This window comes from Chinchilla lanigera, unplaced genomic scaffold, assembly GCF_000276665.1.
Source record: "Chinchilla lanigera isolate Chin_1 unplaced genomic scaffold, ChiLan1.0 scaffold00070, whole genome shotgun sequence".
NCBI lineage: Eukaryota > Metazoa > Chordata > Mammalia > Rodentia > Chinchillidae > Chinchilla > Chinchilla lanigera.
In genome coordinates this window covers 5,415,664-5,434,196 of record NW_004955471.1, presented here as the reverse complement: position 1 = coordinate 5,434,196, position 18,533 = coordinate 5,415,664, and the positions used below count along the sequence as shown (strand labels likewise).

At 37.0% G+C, this 18,533-nt stretch overlaps 1 protein-coding gene across 1 annotated transcript in view; it reads left to right on the top strand.

Annotated features, from left to right (window-relative positions):
• Lrba (LPS-responsive vesicle trafficking, beach and anchor containing) overlaps positions 1 to 18,533 on the top strand; it is a gene marked incomplete at its 5' end in the record, with an annotated part of 597,162 nt that overhangs the window by 215,500 nt on the left and 363,129 nt on the right. Inside the window, 1 exon segment of the mRNA XM_013522882.1 lies at positions 11,921 to 12,029. Coding sequence (XP_013378336.1) covers positions 11,921 to 12,029 — 109 coding nt within the window.

Below are 18,533 nucleotides of genomic sequence, written 5' to 3'. Positions count from 1 at the left end.
TATATTTAGCATATCTAACCTACCAAACATCATAGTATAGTACGATAGAACATAGACTAGTGTGGCTGTTCATCCTCTTGATAGTGTGGGTGACAAGGTGTGGCTCCCCAGCACCTTCCCTCACATCTTAGTTACTTTCTTGTTGCTAGGGCACAATACTCCATACCCACAAATTAAAGGAGAAAAGTTTTACTTTGGCTCACAGTTTGTAGGGGTTTCAGTCCATAGTTTGCTAGCTCCAAGCCAGGGCGGCATGGCCAAGGAGTATGTCAGGGGAGAAATGGTCAGTGGTGTGGCAGCAGGAAGCAGATTGAGATCAAGGCAGGAGGGAGGGAGATACACCTTCTAGGACATGCCCCTAGTTGCCCACCTCCTTCTACTTTGTTTCACCTTCCAGCATCACATCCAGCTATAAACCCATCAGTGGGATAATCCAGTATCACACGCCCATGGACCAGACCACACATCTGTGATCTAGTACCACATATCCAGTCCAGTCACCCCCCTAAAGCCACACCTATGCATGAGGCTTTGGAGAGACATCTAGACATAGACCATAACACATCATATGGCTAGCATAGGAAAATACAGAAATTAAAAATGTAGAGTACAGTTCCCACTGAAAATAAATTGCATTTACATCATCATAAAGCTAAAAAATTATTAGTCAGGGCCTATCAATGTATGTCACATTTTGTTTATCCATTCGTCTGTGATGAGAATTGGGTTGTGAATAAGGCAGCTGTGAAAACAGGTACATAGGTATCTGTCTGAGTCTCTACTTTCAGTTCTTTGGATTATATATCTAGAAGTGGAATTACTGGATCACAGTTTAATTTTACTTTCAATTTTAAGGAACTGCCATATTATTTTCCTTAGTAGCTGCACTATTTTACATTTTCACCAACAGGTACAAGGATTCCAGTTTTTCACATCCTTGTCAAATTTATTTTCTATTAAGTTTTGTTTTTGTTTTTCATCTGGAATAGTAACCATCCTAATGCATGTGAGTTGGTGTCTCATTGTGGTTTTGATTTGCATTTCCCTAATGATTGATGATGTTGAGAATCTTTTCATGTGCCTAGTAGCCACTTTCAGATCTTCTCTGGAGACATGTCTAAGTACTTTGCCCCGTTTTCTATCAGATTATTGTTTTGTTCTTTGTCTATTGAAATGGGGTCTTGCTGCATTGCCCAGGCTGGCCTCAAGCTCCTGAACTCAAGTCCCCAAGTGGCTGGGACTGTAAGCATGCATCATCGTACCTGGCTATGCATTCTTGTTATTAACCCCTTATTGTGCCTATAATTTGTAAGTACCTTCTCCTACTCTGTGTGCTGTCTTTTCATTCTGTTGATTGTGTCCTTTAATGTAGAGAAGCTTTCAGTATTCATGTAGTTTACTGTTTTCTCTTTTGCTGCTTATGCTTCTTATCATATCCAAGAAAGCATTGCTAAATTCAAGGGGATAAAGGCTTTAGTGTGTTTTCTTCTAACAGTTTTATAATCACAGCTCTTAAGTTTAGTTCTTTGATCTTTTGTCAGTGCTGGGGATTGAACTGTAGGCCTCACACAAACTAGAAAAGCACTCTACCACCGAGTTACATCTTCAGCCTATTTGATTCTTTTCTGTTACTTTTGTATCTGATATAAGGTTAGTTTATTAGTCTTTTAATGCTGCTGTCTGAAAATACTGAACACGAGGTTGTAAATAATAGACATTCATTTCTCACAGTTCTGGAAACTTGGATGTCCACTGTCAAGGTGCCAGCATGTTCGCTGTTTGTTGAGGGCCAGTGTCTGGTGTTAAAGAGGGTTTCTTAACTCTGTGTGCTCAGATGGCAAAAGGCAGGAGGGAAAAGGGTAAAATGGGGCCACCTGCTATATGAAATGCCTTTTAGAGGGATTTGACTCCATTCACAAGGGAGGAAATTCTCAGGATCTAAAAGTCCCACCTCATAGTACTATTGCATTAGAGATGAAGTCTCTAACTGAATTGAGAGGGACATAAACATTTTGAACATAGCAGTAAGAAACCAGCTTCGTTCTTTTGCATCCATTTTTCCCCTAGCACCATGATACGGTTTTAGAGGAATTAATCATGATAGTACCAATGTTTAGGGTGAGAAATGAGAAACGATTAATCCAGATGTTCCTGAGACAGTCCAGGCAAAAGGTTATAGAGGCCTAGAATGATGTGGTAGCAGTTGTGATCAGAGGAATAGATATGTGATGTATATTTAATAGTTAAAATGGTAGAACTTGGTTTCATAGATTGTATTTTGAGGTGAGGGATGATAAAATCAAGAACTATCCCTACAGTGGATTTCAGTGGACATAGGTGCTGTTCATCCTCGTGGGAAAGCTGAGGTTGTGAGAAGGACAGAAGCCTTTTCGTGGGTGGGTGAAATCAAAATGGCTGCTTTGCAAAGGGTAGATTTGAAATGCTATTGGATGTCTATGTGATGGTTTCATTGGGCAGTTGCCTACGTGAGTCAGAAATGTAGAGAACCAAAAATATAGTGAGAGATACAAACTTAGGAAGGAGTAGCACGTAGGTGAGACTTAAAGGCCATATAACGAGATAGTTTAAGTGGAGAAAAGAAAATGCAGCTGGGCCCTATAGGGAGTGTGCAGAAGGAAGATGCAGCACAGCGGGCAGTGGAAAGCAGCGAGGCAGGAGGAAAACCAAGGAAGTGTTACTATACTCTGTTGGAGACCAGGGAGAACACCTTGTAAGAACTGTAGGCTACTTTTTACAGTTACTTTGGTATTTTTATATAATCCAAACTTCCTCTTTCAGTGAACTCTTTGAAGGACTGAACATACACCATGGGTATACACTATTACACAGAATAGCCACGGAAGATTTCTGTGGCAGTATTTACCATAATTTATTAAAATAATCTATTATTCAGAAATACTTCTTTCTTTCTCTGCTGCTTGCTAACATGATCACTATCTGCCAGGCACGAGGTCCAGAAATACCATTCATATATGACTCTTCCTTCTCCATTGTCCCCACATCCAATAGACTGATTACTACCCGTTCCACCTCTTTAATAAATCTCAGTTATTCCACTCTTTAACATTTTCCACTGTCTTTAGGATACTCAGCATCAGTGCTTATTCTGATACCCTCCAGCCTAAATTAAAAGTATTTTTGTGCACAAACATTTACCGGCATATAAACATATACATGTAATTACTATGCAAATAATACATAGAAATACCATATATGTTTCTGTAAGCTTAGAGAAAGTTTAAAGAGAGGAACATAAAGTGTTAATGGTAGTGGCCTCATCTAAAAACTGGTCAGGAAGGAGGTTGAGGACTTTCTATTTGTTGTTACATTATTAAAACATCACATGATTTTTAATGACATAGATTGCTTATAGTAATTACCAGACCACTGAATAAAATATTAAGATAGAAAGTTGTCTTACTTATCAATGTTTCTTTGACCATTTTGAAAAATAAATGGCAGGAAGGAATATTCTGATTGTCTTCAAAATATAGCACACAAACAACTGGGATGGGGGAAAGGAGAACAGAAAGAAAGAAGGAAGGGAAATATTTATCTATCTTTTTCTCTCTCTCTGTATATATATTTAGATATACACACATGATAGCTAAGATTATTGTATTACTAATTTCTTTTGGTTTATTGAAAGGAATAGTTAATGTTTCATTGATCAGTCTTGCATACCTATATATGGTAATATTGATACAGGAAAATAAAAACTCTGAAACTGAATGATATCTGGGATGAGTTCATGTTCTCTAAAATCAAGGAATGAATTTTAGGAACAACGGAGGTTAAGAGCAGAATGTATTTATTGAGAGAAAGAAAGCTTCTGTCGAAGAGAGGGACAGAAGGGGTGCCTGAGTGGGTTACCCCAAGACTTTGTCGTTTCTAGGGACTTTTACAGAGCAAAACTACTTCACTATAGAGGTGAGGTGGGTCCAAGGTAGGAGAAAAATGGACAAAACTATGGTCAGCCAATAAGAATTGTTCGGGTAAAACTGATTAAATTGGGATCACATGGGGAGGCGAGTCACATAGCAAGCGGGCATGAATACAGTACAGGGGCTTTTCCTGTAAGGGGCTGGGTCAAGGACTCTTCAAGGTGATCTTATTCCTCCCTGCTGTCCATCCCTAGGGAGGTATGTGGGTGCATTTGTTTAGCCCTTTGTCTTGAAGTCTGGCCCACAGCAAATACGTATCTTTGCTGGCTCCTTCCAGGGCCTGGCCCTGCCTGGCTGCGTATAATATTTCTATCCAGCTCAGCTGCCCATAACAATATGAGCAACTACTTTGAAGAAAACAATAAGTAATACAACAACCATTGTTGATTTCCTATCATCATGTTTGAAATTCTGTGTCATTTTTATAGTTTTTGTGTTGTTTAGTGTTTGTTATTTTTTGTTCTTTTCTCTTTAAAATAGAAAGAGAAAAAGTAAAAAAAAAAAAGCACAGTTTTTTTCCCCTCTGAGCTTTGTTCATATTCTTGTCTAGATTGATTTTTCCATGTCTTGTGAACATAAAGCCCATCTTTATGTTTTAGTCCTCTTTGAGACTTTTTCATCCTGAGTAGTTCGTAATGATAAAGTTAACACAACTGTGTTGGCAGCATGTGTACAGTTAAGGTTCACTGGAGGAACAGATTTAAATCTTTCCGTAAAGGATTTACAGAGTAGCCTCACAGTGGCTGCCTGTGGGGTCAGGGGTGGCAGATGCACAGTGGCCATCTGCTCGCTGTACAGCCAGAGGATCCACTCTAAAGCTGAAGGGAGGAGCTCACTGCAGATTCCCATGCATGCTAGTGCGTGTGGGAAGGTAGAGGAGTCTGTGCTAGAAGCCGAAAGTGGAGAGGAATGTCCACTGGCCGTGGTGAAGACCAGAGTTCTTCCAAAGGCGCCAAAGGACAAACTTCCTTCTTATTTCCCTTTTTATTCCATTCAGGCTGCAAACCTATGGGTTGGGGGGACCCTGCCATGTTGGGCCTTCTCTCCTCAGTTGTGGCCACCATGGCAGTCATCCACAGGCACACCCAGAACTGTGCTGTATAAATCAACTAGGTGTTTCTTAATACATGCAAATTGATACTCACAAGTAACGGATCAGGACGTATTCTTATGTGCCAGTTGTACTTACTATCGTTATATAAAGAAGTACTGCAGATGGCGCTACGTAACAGGTGGGATGGTGCAGGGCTGTGATCTTAGCACTCTGGAGGCTAAGGCCCTGTTTCAGAATAAAAGATAAAAAAAGGCTGGCGGTGTAGCTCGGTGTGAAGGCCAGGGAGTCAATCTCCAGTAAATCCTTACCCCCAGAACACCACAGTGTGAAACAGAATACCTTGACTGTATTGCAGTATCTGTGGGTCAGGCGCCTGGGCTCAGGTTAGCTGGATCTTCTGCTTAGGGATTCCCAAGTCTGCAGTAAAGGCCGTGGCCAAGCCGCATCTCTCTCCAGAGCTCAGGAGCTTTTTAAACTCACGAGGTTCTCGGCAGAACTGTTTTTTATAGTTCTAAGAGTAAGGCTCTCATTTGTTGGGGACAGCGGTCACTGTCATTGGAGAACATTAGCAGGTCCTACCAGCTGCCTGGACTTCCTTGTCCCGTGGCCTTCTACAGCATCGCAGCTCACTCTTCCGAGGCTGATGGGAGAACCTTTGCAGTTGCTAAAGCCGAGCTTTATCACATAAGAGCATCACAATGGCGATCCTAGCACTTCTGCTATGTAAAGTAACCTAATGAAGGAAAGGCAGTCCTTTTTTTTTTTAAACCTTATTCTGTTTGCCAGAATTAGTACAGTATGTACTGGATCATGCCCAGATTCAGCTGCAGGAGCCGGGACCACCTAAAGCCAGACTCAGTGGAGGTCGTTGTGGGCCAGGCCTGCACAGCGTAGAATGTGAGCGTTTATCGCGGCAAACTATAGAGGGAGCATAGTTTCTTTTCCTCCAAGTAAGATGTTAGGAAAGCTCATTTCTGGGGCTCAGCCTTGTCTTTATAGTGTTATACTTGTTGAGTAGGTGTTTGAGAATGGTTTAAAGGGTAGAGGGACAAAAATGTTAAAAAATTAGAGAAAACACTCAGAAGACTTACTCAGTTGTGATGTTGAAATGAGGAAGCCTTGATTTTTATGGTATTGGTTATGAAATAGCATAAATTAAATCTGGAAATATTATGGAGGGAATATTGACAAGACTTTCTGATTGATTAGAGGCCTGGAGGAAGGTGGCAGAAAAGAGGGAAGAGACCAGAATAACTTGGAGGTTACTTGATGGGGGAATGAGAGGATGGTGTGCCATTGACTAATCAATTCAATTAATGTTTGAGTGCTTCGAGGCAATATATTGATGTTAAATTCACAATGTGGTTTTAGGTCCCCAGAGAGAAACTAAGAAGCACAAACTAGTATTTCACATCTGCAGTCCTGAAAGCCTTTGTGTTCTCTGTCTCTAGACTCGGAGGAAGTTATTCATTAGCCATTTAAAAAATTACATTAGGGATTGTTTTTAATCTCTAAGATATAAATGTATACTGTTTAATAGCAATTGAAAAATGCTCTCATGATATCACCTTAGAATTGTAGAAAAACTGTTATGTTATTAACTTCTAAAGTAGCTGAGAAACGGTTTTGAGATAGAGGATCTCACAGATCTGTAGTCAAATAATTATACTACATGTAATGTTGGTTTTTTTTTTGGGGTCTTTTTGAGACAGTCTCACTATGCAGTTTAGGCTGGCCTTGAGCTCACTTTGTATCCCGGGCTGGTCTCAAACTCGATCCTCCTGCCTCAGCCTCCTGAGTGGGATGAGGCTTAGTGCATGTAATATTAATAAAGATAGAAAAAAACTGAATAGACAGAAAGCCTTTCTCTTTTAAAGGATTTTCTATTTTCCTTTCTAAAAATTGTTGCTTGCTGTAAAACTTAAGAAGAATAAAGAAATATATGAGGAAGAGAACTTAAGCTTCACATTCGAGCCATGTGTCCTCCCTTTTTCAGTGAGGGACTAGACAGTGCTTGAGGGTGTGTAAGACACACCAGCTCCATGTGGAAGCAGCCGTGGATAGTGCTTAAGCACAACAGCCACAGTTAGGAAACTTTACTACCTGGAACTAAAGTTCCAGGGAAACTTTACTACCAAAAGCAGCACCCGATTTGGCCTGCAGATGGTAATTTCTAACCTCTGTTCTGGATAATTGGCAATTTGATATATTTTCTTTCAGATTTTTTCCAGACTCATACTGTACACAGTATTCTTCAGTTTTTTCCCTTTTAAAAAATTGCTTCAAATTTTTCCCTTTTCCCTATGGCTACCTTTTGTTGTAAATCTGGAAGAATCTATGTCAAGGTATGGATGTATATTTTGATTCTTTAGAATTTTTACCTGTATAAGCAGTGTTACAATAAAATTCTTTGTATGCACTTCTGCACTGTGGAAGCATATTCATATGGCATGTTACTAGGAGTGTAGCGTTTGCTTGGGATCATATTTTTGCCATACATATGTCTGTAAAGTGAGGCCAGTGCCTGGTGGAGTGGGAGTAATTTCCTGCAGTGTCGATGACTGTTGGATCTGTTTCTCCCTCAGTTTTATTTTTTTAATTAGAACATGTTTGCAGTAACAGTGACTACACTCCTTGTGTGGGGCTGGTGCACGCACATAACACACCTTCATTTTTATTGCGTCCCCTTCCACTTCTCTTCTTCCTTCCCTCCATCTCTTAGTCCCCTTCCCTTCTGCAAAAGATCTCCCTGTTTCCTGTGAGCTTTTATTTTGTTCTTTATTTATATTTTGAGTTTATAAGAGAAACTGTGATATTTAAGCTTGTGTGTCTGATTTATTTCACTTAACACTACATTCTTGAGGTGCACCTGTTTCCCTACAGATGACTCAAGTTTATCCTTCTTTATAGCAGAGTAGTACTCCATTGTGTGTAGATACTACACTTCATTCATTCATCTGTTGATGGACATGTAGGAGGCTAAGATATAGCTATTATGAATTGTGCTGCTATGAACATGGATGTGAAGGTATGACAGTAATGTGACGTCTACGTTTTATGGACAAACATTTTCTAGAGGCAGTTTAGTCACTTCTGCTATGTTGTAAAGATAATCACAGTACTGCTCAATCTTCCTCTTTTTAAAATGAATGTTTAGAAGATCTTCACACAACGAACATGTTCCAGAAGCCTCTCACCTGTATAAAGTGAAACATTGTGTTGATTACAAAACATTGCTAATGTTGGGTGCAGGTGTTTTTCCATGTAAACATTTTTAGGGGTATAAAATACTTGGTGGTTTTATTTCTCTGATTGTTAGTGATACTCAGCACCCTTTCATGAACGTATTTACCATTTGGAAATTCTTTTGAAATGTTCATGTATGTAGCTTTCCTGGGTTTTAAATAGTGATCATTGTCTTTTCTTTATTTGTTAAAGATTTTAAAAATATGTATGATATAAATTCCTTATTGGCTACTAGTAGGTGTTCTAAATACGTTTTTGCTTTCTGCAGCTTGCCTTTTAATTTTCTTAATGGTAACTTTTGTAAACATAGCATTTAATTTTAATATGGCTTAGTTTATCAGTATTTTCTCGTTATGGTGTGTATAAGTAATCTTTATGCAAAATAAAAGACAACCCATGGGAAATACAAGAACTTTGGCAGATGGGAAGGGAACTGGGAAATGGAGGGGAGATAAAAGGGGTTAGGGTCGTGAAGTGCTGTAGTCATTATGTACTACGAACACGTACCAAAAAAAAGACAGGAGAAGAAATCGTACTTGAACCAAAGCATGGAGATGCTCTGTTATGTAAACTTCTAGAAATATTTAGGTCTTTCTATCATCTATTTAAGATTGATTTCTTTGCATAGTTGGACTTATAAGTCAAGGTTAATTTTGTCTATGTGAATACCGAGTGATTGGTCCAGGTTACTAATTGAAAAAAGACCATCTTCCTGTTACTTATTCCAGAACAGCTTTTGTTATAAGTCATCTGGCCGATCTAGGAGCAATCATTTTGTTTTACTTGTAGGGTTCCAACACTTCTTTGTGAATTATTTCTGTACATTTTGATGGGTTTTACTGCCTTTCAGAATAGTATTTAACAGTTATGTTTACTTTACTGGTAATTATTAAATAGAATCTAGTTGACTTTTGTGTATTTTCCTTACGCCAGCTTTCTTAATTATTAATTTTGTTTACATATTCTTGTAGATTTTACCAGTTTTTCAAAGAACTGACCTCTGTCTTCTCAAGTGTATTTTTATTTTTTTATGTAATTATTTTCTGTGTTTGTCTTTGTTATTTTGTTACTTTGTTTCATGTGCTATTCTTTTTAAAAATCTCTTTTGTTAGATAATTTGATATTTTTCTCCTGTAATGTATTTATTTGGCATATAAAGTTCCTCATGGTTTAGCTTAATCACATACTTTGGTATCTTTTACTTCAAAACATTTTCTAATTTCCATTGTGATATTTTCTTTGACACATTTTTGTGTTTCCTTTAGGAGCACATTCTTTAATTTTCAGACACTGGGGATGAATACTCTTGATTAGTTACTGCCGTGTTAATATTGTTAGAGTTAGCCTTTAAGAGGCGGACTTATTTTCTCACAGCTTTTCTTGGTCAGGAATCTAGGCATGGCTTAGTTGGGCCTTTTGCCTCGAGGTCACCTAATGAGGATGAAGTAAGGTGCTGGCCAGGGTGCAGGCTCATCTCATTATTTCATGTTTGAGTGGGGAAGGACATGCTTTTAGGCTTGTGGATGCTGGCTCGATTCAGTTCCTTGTGAGTTGTTGGAATAGCAGCCTCAATTCATTGGAGCTGTTGTCTGGGGTCCCCATGCTATGTGAACCTCTCCATAGCGCAGCCCTTAGCCTGGCAGCTTACCTCAGTCAGCTGTCAAGAGAGAGAGTTGAGAGAGCTGGCTGGCAAGATAGAAGTTGCTGTTATATTAATGTGATCATGGTGGTGTCCGTTTAATGTTTCCGCGTTTTCTTGCTGTACATAGGAATCTAAGCTCTTTCCCGCGTTTTAAGGGAGGGAGTTTTATACAGATATGTGCCAGGAGGTTTGCAGAATTGGTGGCTGTCTTAGTGTTTCTTTGCAGTACTTTGTAGGCTGTTGTTTTTTTTTCTAGTTTAATTTTGCTATGTCAGTGAACATAGTGTGATTTCATGATTTGAAGTTGTTATAAATTGTTTTGTGACCCGGTATTTTGCTTGCATTTGTGAATGTTTTATGTTACTCTGAAAGCAGTGTTAATTATTCACTTAAAGCATATAGTGTTCTATGTATGTCAATCAGATCAGGTGTGTAATTTCACTGTTCAAATATTCTATAGCTTTATATTTTCAAAAGCTATTTGTTGGTCATATTCCTAGGAATGTACAAGTTTAGAATTCAGAATTCAGAATTTCTGCCTGTTTTATCATTTAAAGAATCTCCTTATTTCTGAGTTTCATTTAAAACTTATGGTTTGGTTTTTTTATTGTTTTGGAAAAATCTGACCATGATCTCTTCAATTATTGTTTTATTCTAATTAGCTTTCTACTGTTTTTCTTGAGCTCCAAATAAAATCATGTTAGACCTCTTTACATCTGTTCTGTATGTCTATTACTTATTTTGTCAACTTTTGTTACCATGTTTTAGGTTCTTCAACAATTTCCCTGTCATTTATTTGTCTTTCTTGGGTTAAATTTACCAATCTGGTAAATCTGTTCTTATTTTCATAATTTCATTTTGCTTAATAGTTCTGCCTTTTCCCTTTTCTGCTGGAGTTCTTTTTATACAAATTGCTGTCTAAACATGTTAACTACTTTTGTTTCATTGTTCAGATGTGAAAAGTCACTACTTTGATTTTCTTGAGCCAGTTTCCTTTTAGTTTTCATTCATTTGCTGTTGTATGTTGTGCCTAATTGGTGATTGAATGTTGGAAATTGTGTTTTAAAAGTGTAAGGGAAGTTTTGCCTACTATTTAATCTAGATGCAAGATTTTTTGAAAGTCTTTTTTTAGTGTTTTGAGGCCTGGTTTATTTCTGGTTTTCAAGGGCATAAGGTGAAGTTTATATGACTTATAGTAGGATCCTCTGCTTTGCCAAGTGTGTACCTGGTTTTGTCTCATAATCTGTGTGACTGTTGACAGCTCTTTTTAGCTTCTTGCATCTCACATGTGACCAGTAAATGCTTCAGTAAGAAAATTCATGCTGAGTGTCTTCTGTGTGCAGTCTTCTTTAGGATCTTGACCCCAGCCCTGGGTTAGTTAGGTTTGCGTTACTGCAACAAATATAACCTGAGATGATCAATTATAACGAAGAAACACTTTGGTACATGGTTTCAGTCCATGGTTTGTTGGCCCTGCTGCTTTGGGCCTTTGGAGAGGCACAGCAGAGTGACAGAGTGCGTGGTGGAGGAATCTGCTCGCTTCCTGGCGGCTGGGAGCGAGAGAGATGGGAGGTGGCTGGGGTCCTGCGTCTCCTTTCTGGGCCAGTGCCCAAGGGCTTAGCTTCCTTCTACTCAGTTCCACCACTTAAAGGTTCCACCACCTTCCAGCCCAACATTGCTACAGCTGGGGACAAAGGCTTTAATGTGTGGGCCTCTGGAAAACACCCAAACTATAGGATTTGGTAACTTTGCTTTTATTTAGAGTTTTTAATTGGTTTTATTGGATGGCTAGTCTGATAGAGGTTAATCTGCTATTACCAGAAAGATAAACTTGTGCTGTTACAATTTTCAGTTATTCAGTGTGAAATAATAGTACTTCATTGTGTATTTTGTCAAAAGATGAAACTAAATATTCTTTTCTCCCCAGAATAATAAAATATACCACTTTTGAGCTGTGACTAATCACAGATGTTATGTGTATTCATATTCATTGGCAATGTTCATCTCTTATAGGTTGCTTAGCCAAACAATGAAGGATCATCTAGTGAGAGTAGCAAATGAAGCTGAATTTATTCTGAGCAGACAGAGAGCAGAGGATATTCACAGACATGCGGAATTTGAGGTAGGTTGTACATGTGGCTTGTGTGAAGAAATTACTGTTTTTTAATGGCCATCATAGAAAGTTGCGCATGGGAAGTGGCAGTATGGTCTAGGGAAGCATGTCACACATCATCACACAGGTTACATATCACCAAATATTTAAAGATTAAGTCTTTGAAAGAGTCATGGGGCATTTGGGAAAATATTACACATCACTTTGGCTCTCTCATCTCAACCAGCTCAGTTGCCAGTAGCTCAGAGCAGCTTCTGTGGTTGATCTGATTTTAATAGTGGAAGCTGAGGTGTTGGCTGTGATGGTTTTCCGAAAGAGAAACTTAGCAGAGGACATTTTTCCTCTGGGCAAGATTCAGAAATGATAATTTCCGTGGCAAAGATGAGGTCTTTCAGGTTTCTAGAGTGTTGCAGAATGCAAAGGTGTAAAGTTCCTCTACGCTTGAGTTTAGAGAGCCTGGTAATCCTTGTAGCTGAGGTTTTGATGGAGCATGCTCCTCTGTTCTTAGATCCTCATGGGGGATCATGTGGAGACCTTCCTGGGACCTCTGCTTATCTCAGAAGTAGCACCTAAAAAGGTCGAGAGTGTGAGTTCTTAGAGGAGATTAGTGGTTTCATAGCTGTATACCTGACCAAAACCCACCTAAGGTAAACGGGAAAATTTAATAAGAACGTTCACTATAGAATTGGAAAAGAAATTAAAAAGTACTGTATAGATTTTTTTAATACAGTATGTAAGAGTAGATAACCTCATGTTGGTGATATTTTTCTTGTATTTTAGAAAAGATGAACATCACTTCAGTGCATTTTATACATCAGCATAAACCTGAAAATGGTGCTAGAAAAATAAAATGCTTGAGGAATTTCATTTAATAATATAGATACAAAGTTTTAATTAAAACCTTAGCTAAAATAAACCATCACTAGAATGAGAGAATTATATAATGTGACTGCTGGGAGTTTTTCCTACAAAGTTTAACTAAAATTTTAGCTACCATAAGCCATCAGTGGAAAGAGAGAATGAAAGAATAGTGTAGTGTCTACTGATACTATTTCCTGGAATTAAAAAATAGTTTATTATATGGCATCTAGCTACAAATGAACTTTAGTTAACAAATTAAAAATAGAAAAGTAAATATATCCATACATGTGAAAAATGATAAATTTTAGCAGTTGGGCCCAATAAAACAATGAGAACAGCATTTATACATAAGAAAATAATTTAAATGTGATAGAGTATTAAACATTATTATAAATTAAAGCCACATCTACTAAATTGAGGAAAGAGTGATACCTACTATCATTATTTAACATAGTTTTATGTTCTTGCTTGTGCAAGATATAGTTAATATATATGCTAGAAAAGAAGAAATAAGGTGAGCTATAAATTCCTAATGCTATGGATTAGGAAAATTTAAGAGATTCTTGGACATTTTCTGCTAGAATCAATAATAGCATTTTGTAAGATTGTTGGATGTAAGATAAATATTCAGAACCCTAATAGAGTTTCTTTTGAGAAGAGGGAACCAACTAAGATGGAAATTAGAAATATAATACAGTTATAGTTGTAACAGAAACAGTGTTGTGGGCAAACTCTAGAAGAAAAGCACTGTTTGGAACAAAACTAAGATTTTATTCAAGGAGAGAAAACAAAGTATATACTCAAGTACATCACTTCATGATGAATAATATACCTTGGTGTGTGTGTGAGAGAGCGAGAGTGAGAGAGAGACAGGGAGAGACTGAGAGAGACAAGAAGTGAGTATATTTGGAAATAATTTGAGATGTACAGAACAGTTGTAAGAATAATAGAAGTCCTGTTCACCATTGTTCGAGATCCTGATTGCTAAAATTTGGTACAAATTTGTTCTCTCCCTCTTTTTCTTTGTTTTTCTGAAGTTTGCTAGTAAGTTACAGTCAGGATACCCTGTTAACCTGGAAATACTTTAATGGAAATTTCCTAAGTGCATTCTCTATCTTAATTTTGTACGGTTATCCATATCAGAAAATGAGTACTGGTTTGGCATTATCATTTAGTCTACAAACATTAGTCAGATTTTTCAGTTGTATCCATAGAGTGTTTTATAATGAAATAAGAAATTCTGACATCTCAAAAGTATGTTATTTTCAAATTAATATATAACTTCAGGGGCTGGGGATTTAGCTCAGCGGCAAAGCGCCTGCCTGGCAAGCGCAAGGTCGTGAGTTCGGTTCCTGGTACCGGAGAAAAACTAAAAAAAAACAAACAAACAAAAATATAACTTCAGATAGGAAGTTCAAAGACATTATCTCAGTGGAATAATGATAGTGTTAACTTGGAATTTAAATATTTCCTATAAAATATTTAAAATGTACATATTATATGTAGATATTCAGATATCTAATAGAAAATAAGTGCTTTAATCTAGCTCTAAAACTTGTGAAAAAGATTATTGAGAATGTATATACTTCCCTTTGCAAATATTAAAGTGAAAATATAAAGGTAGCATCCCATACAGATATTCTATATGAGGATTAAAGATAACATAATAAATATTTTAGTTAATATTTAGAAAATTTTAGAAATGGAACACAAGACACATGTGAGAATTTGGTAACCAAGATAGGATACTTAGAAAATATAAATATAAAACCAGAAATCTGTTACTACATACAACTCTGAATTTAGCAAATTAAAAATCAGAAAAGAGAAAGGAAAAGGAAAAACTTTAATCAAAAGACCTATTATTTTCTAAAGAATAAAGTATGGTCAAAATTAAGTTTTTTTGTTTGTTTGTTTGTTTTCTGTTTTTTTTCCAGCATTGGGAATTGAACTCACGACCTTGTGCTTGATAGGCAGGCTCTGTGCTGCTGAGCTAAGCAGCATTTTGACCCCAGCCCTGGTCAAAATTAAGTTTGATGGCTTCATTTTTCAAATAGGAGTTTTATTGAGATGGAATTCATGGAGCCATATTTGTAGTTCTGTCCAGTGTATGCTCGTCAGTGCTTTCTGTATTATCTTTTGGACTCATACCATATCTATTAGCTGTTCCTTAAATGACTTATTTTCTTTTATTTCTAGCTTTATTTCCCTATTACAAATTAAATTTTGAGTGTTTTATTTTGCCTTTGATATTTGCAATTTAGTAGGTGTGTGATGATTATATTTTGGTTCTTTTTGTTTATTTAGGTCTGCCACTTCTTTCCTTATTCACTATTGTTACTTAATTTTTAATCACATTTTTATCATTTTGTTTTAGAAGAGAATGATAAAGGTTTCCTTTTATTCTTTAACCATATTTTCTCTGAGGCTTCTTTGTCTCTTACATATAACCCTAAAATTTTATTTAAAAATATATTTATTAGCTCATTTATTAAATTGTGATTATGTTTGTATAGTTGCCATACTTTTTCTTTCCGTATTGTTGACGTTTAGAATGCTGTCTGGACACAGTTTGTATAGAATATGCACTGTAGAACATTGAGTAACTAACTGCTTTTCCTCTTCTTCCTATTGTATGTAGACAGTTTTTCACGCTGTGACCTATAGTGTGATTTTTGTCCCCGAGGTTCTAGGGAGGGGGGAGGGGGAGGGGGAGAGGGAGAGGGAGAGGGAGACAGCGATATGAGCAAGCATATTTGACAGAGACAAGGAGGGTTGCTTAGAATATTTGAATTTTTCTCTTTAATAAGATTTTGTTTACTGTTTTCTATTACATTCATTCCATCATATTAGAGACTTGACAGTTCTAATAGGAGCTATGCTTAATCTTTGGATTATTTTTCAAGTCAGTTCAAGAATAGTCTGGGTCTATCTTAGTCATAGAAAGTTAGCCTCTGTGTTCACTTTTTGGCTTCAACAATTTACACTGTAGGTTTTTCTAGCATTTCTAGTTAGAAAGTGATAATGTTGTCTACTCATCTTATTTCTCCCTATATATGAAGGCTTTAAGAAAAACCTCTCAGAACTTGTCACTTTACCAGCATTCTTTGGGGACGTAAGACTGTGGTTAAGGACTATGTTTTGCTGCTTCTTTGGTTTTAGTTCCAATGTGTTTGTTTTCTCTGTGGTACTCTCCCACCCCCAGTTTGGTGGTTTGTTTTATCTAATAGTGTCCCATTATTTTTGTTGTATAATAATAATTTTGATAATTTTTTCAAGGCAGGAAGGAAAAAAATTTAAATGCCATTTCAGCCTACCATCCTAAAAGAATCTATTCATATTGCCCCTTCTAATTCATTATATAGAATTTTGCTTTTTTGTTTCTCTGAGTTGAGACTACCATTAACTGTTCTTCTTTGAAATTTCGATGAGCGTGGTGGTGGTGGTATGTGCATTCTTTTGTGTATGGACGTGAGAGAATGTGAAAGGAGGAAACATGGAATTGAAAGGGGAAAGTACAATTTAAACACTTTGTTATGCAAGAGACGAAACTGATTTTATCCAAACAGTATACATTTTTGCAGTCTAGGTGTGGAGCGACAGCTATAACACTAGATGATGTTGCCAGAGCCCTTGCACTGTGTCAGGAACTGTTACTGGATGCGAAATGAGTATTAATTTAATCCTTAGAGTAAACCTCAGCAGGAGTACTGTCATTATCCTGCGTACTGTAAACTTGAAGTCAGTCTAAAAGAGAAATTATGCAGAGTTACAACTGGAATCTAGAACTAGGCCTTTTTAGCCCTCAGTTTCTAACTTACGAAATTGGTTCATAGTTCATTAGATTTCTATAGAATGCTTGACTTGGATTTAATCCTGGAAGACAAAGGAGCTTTAGTTTGAACTCTTTAATTTTATGCTTTGTTTAGTATAGTTTTTCATTTTAATCTATATCACCATGCTGTGATATGTGTAATATTGTACAATAATATTATAAAGTACTGTAGTAAAGTAATCTAAATTAAACCAGAAAGACTTCCAAACAAATGTTACTTTAATTTTTTAGTGGAGAGAATATATTTATTCCATTGTTCTACATTAGAGTCAATTTTGAAGTGCCAGTCTTTTATTTTTGTAAGAAAAGAATTGCCCTTTGTTTATACAACAAACTCTAATTGATTGAGGCATGCTTGTATTTAATACATACAGCATTTCTAAGTGGCCTGCTCTTAAATCTTCATTTTAATACTATATGAGATGAGACGTGTTTCTCCTGGACAGCTTCACTTTACCTATATTCAGCTTTGAATTTATGCTGTACATTCTTAAATAATATTTCTAAACTTTATCTACCATTAGTTACCTCTTTCTGCAAAAAAATATAACCTAAAAAAAAAAAAGGAGATGTTGCCTGTATTTTGGTCTTGTAAAAGGTTCACAGCCGGCTGTGTTGTGCAGCGGCTGCCTGGCTGCTCCTTGGCCCCTGCAGGACAGTGCATCTGGAAGCGCGGCTCCGTGGCTCCTCCCAGGCTTTCGGGAGCGAGTGGGATGTGCCTGGTGTTTCCTGCTTGTTTCATGTGGAAGTTCCATGACTGTCATGGCATCATTGATTCCCTATACATTTTAATTTTGTTTTTGAGTTTTATAACTTATTAAAAATTTGTATCATGCAAGTCATTAGACTTTGTCTTGTAAATATGGTATATGTATGAATATACACATTTGAAAACAATGTTTTTTTAAAGTTGTCTACTAGAGTTTTAGTTTATATAAAATGATGTGACTTATCCAGCACAGGTGTGATCAAAGGTACCACTTAATAATTTTTAGAGTCTGTTTAAATTAAAATCTACCTAAGTAAGAGTTTTGTAATGTTCTCTTAGCTGGTGTTGCTTTGAATTTCATCTTCTGTACTACAGAGTTCACTTCTTATTAGCGTCAGTGGAATTATAGACCAGATCGTCATTTTGTGTTTGAATTAATAAAAATGGATATTCTTTTTTATGAAATGAAGGCCATGAAAATACTTGACTAATTCTTAGTAATCTATATATTTTTCTATTAAATGAAGGCTTCAAATATTTTTTAAATTAGCAAGCAAAGTATTTTTTAAATAACAGTGAACTGTTTGCCAGTTGGGTGCTTTTTTGCCATTAAAAATTAAAAACATATTGCACTGATTATTTTTCTAAGCTTTTACTAAGTATAGCATAAATCTTCATAATAATGCTCAGCCGTAAATGTTCACCCTTGCAGTTTTACAGATCGGAAACTTGAAACACAGAGAAGCTAAGTAAGTTGTTGCGGGTCACGCAGCCAGAGTATGGAGAAGCGTGGGTGGAACCCAAGTGGTCCAGTCCTGAGTGTAAGCTGAGGGCTGTTTTGCTTTGTGACCTCTCTGACCTCATCTAGTAACTGCTTTACCCCACACTTCCTTATTCTAGCACCAAACAAATCCGGGGAGTCTACAGGATGGATTGTAAGGCTAGCGTTGCACTTTGCCCATGTAGCTGCTAAATTGTTGACTTTGAACCAGAACCCAGGCCTCATAATATTCATCTAGCCCAGTCAGCCCCCTGTCCTGCGGTGAGCTCAGGGTTTCTGAAGTGCTTTGCTGTTGCAGCTTTGTATTACCGAACATATCTTTGACAG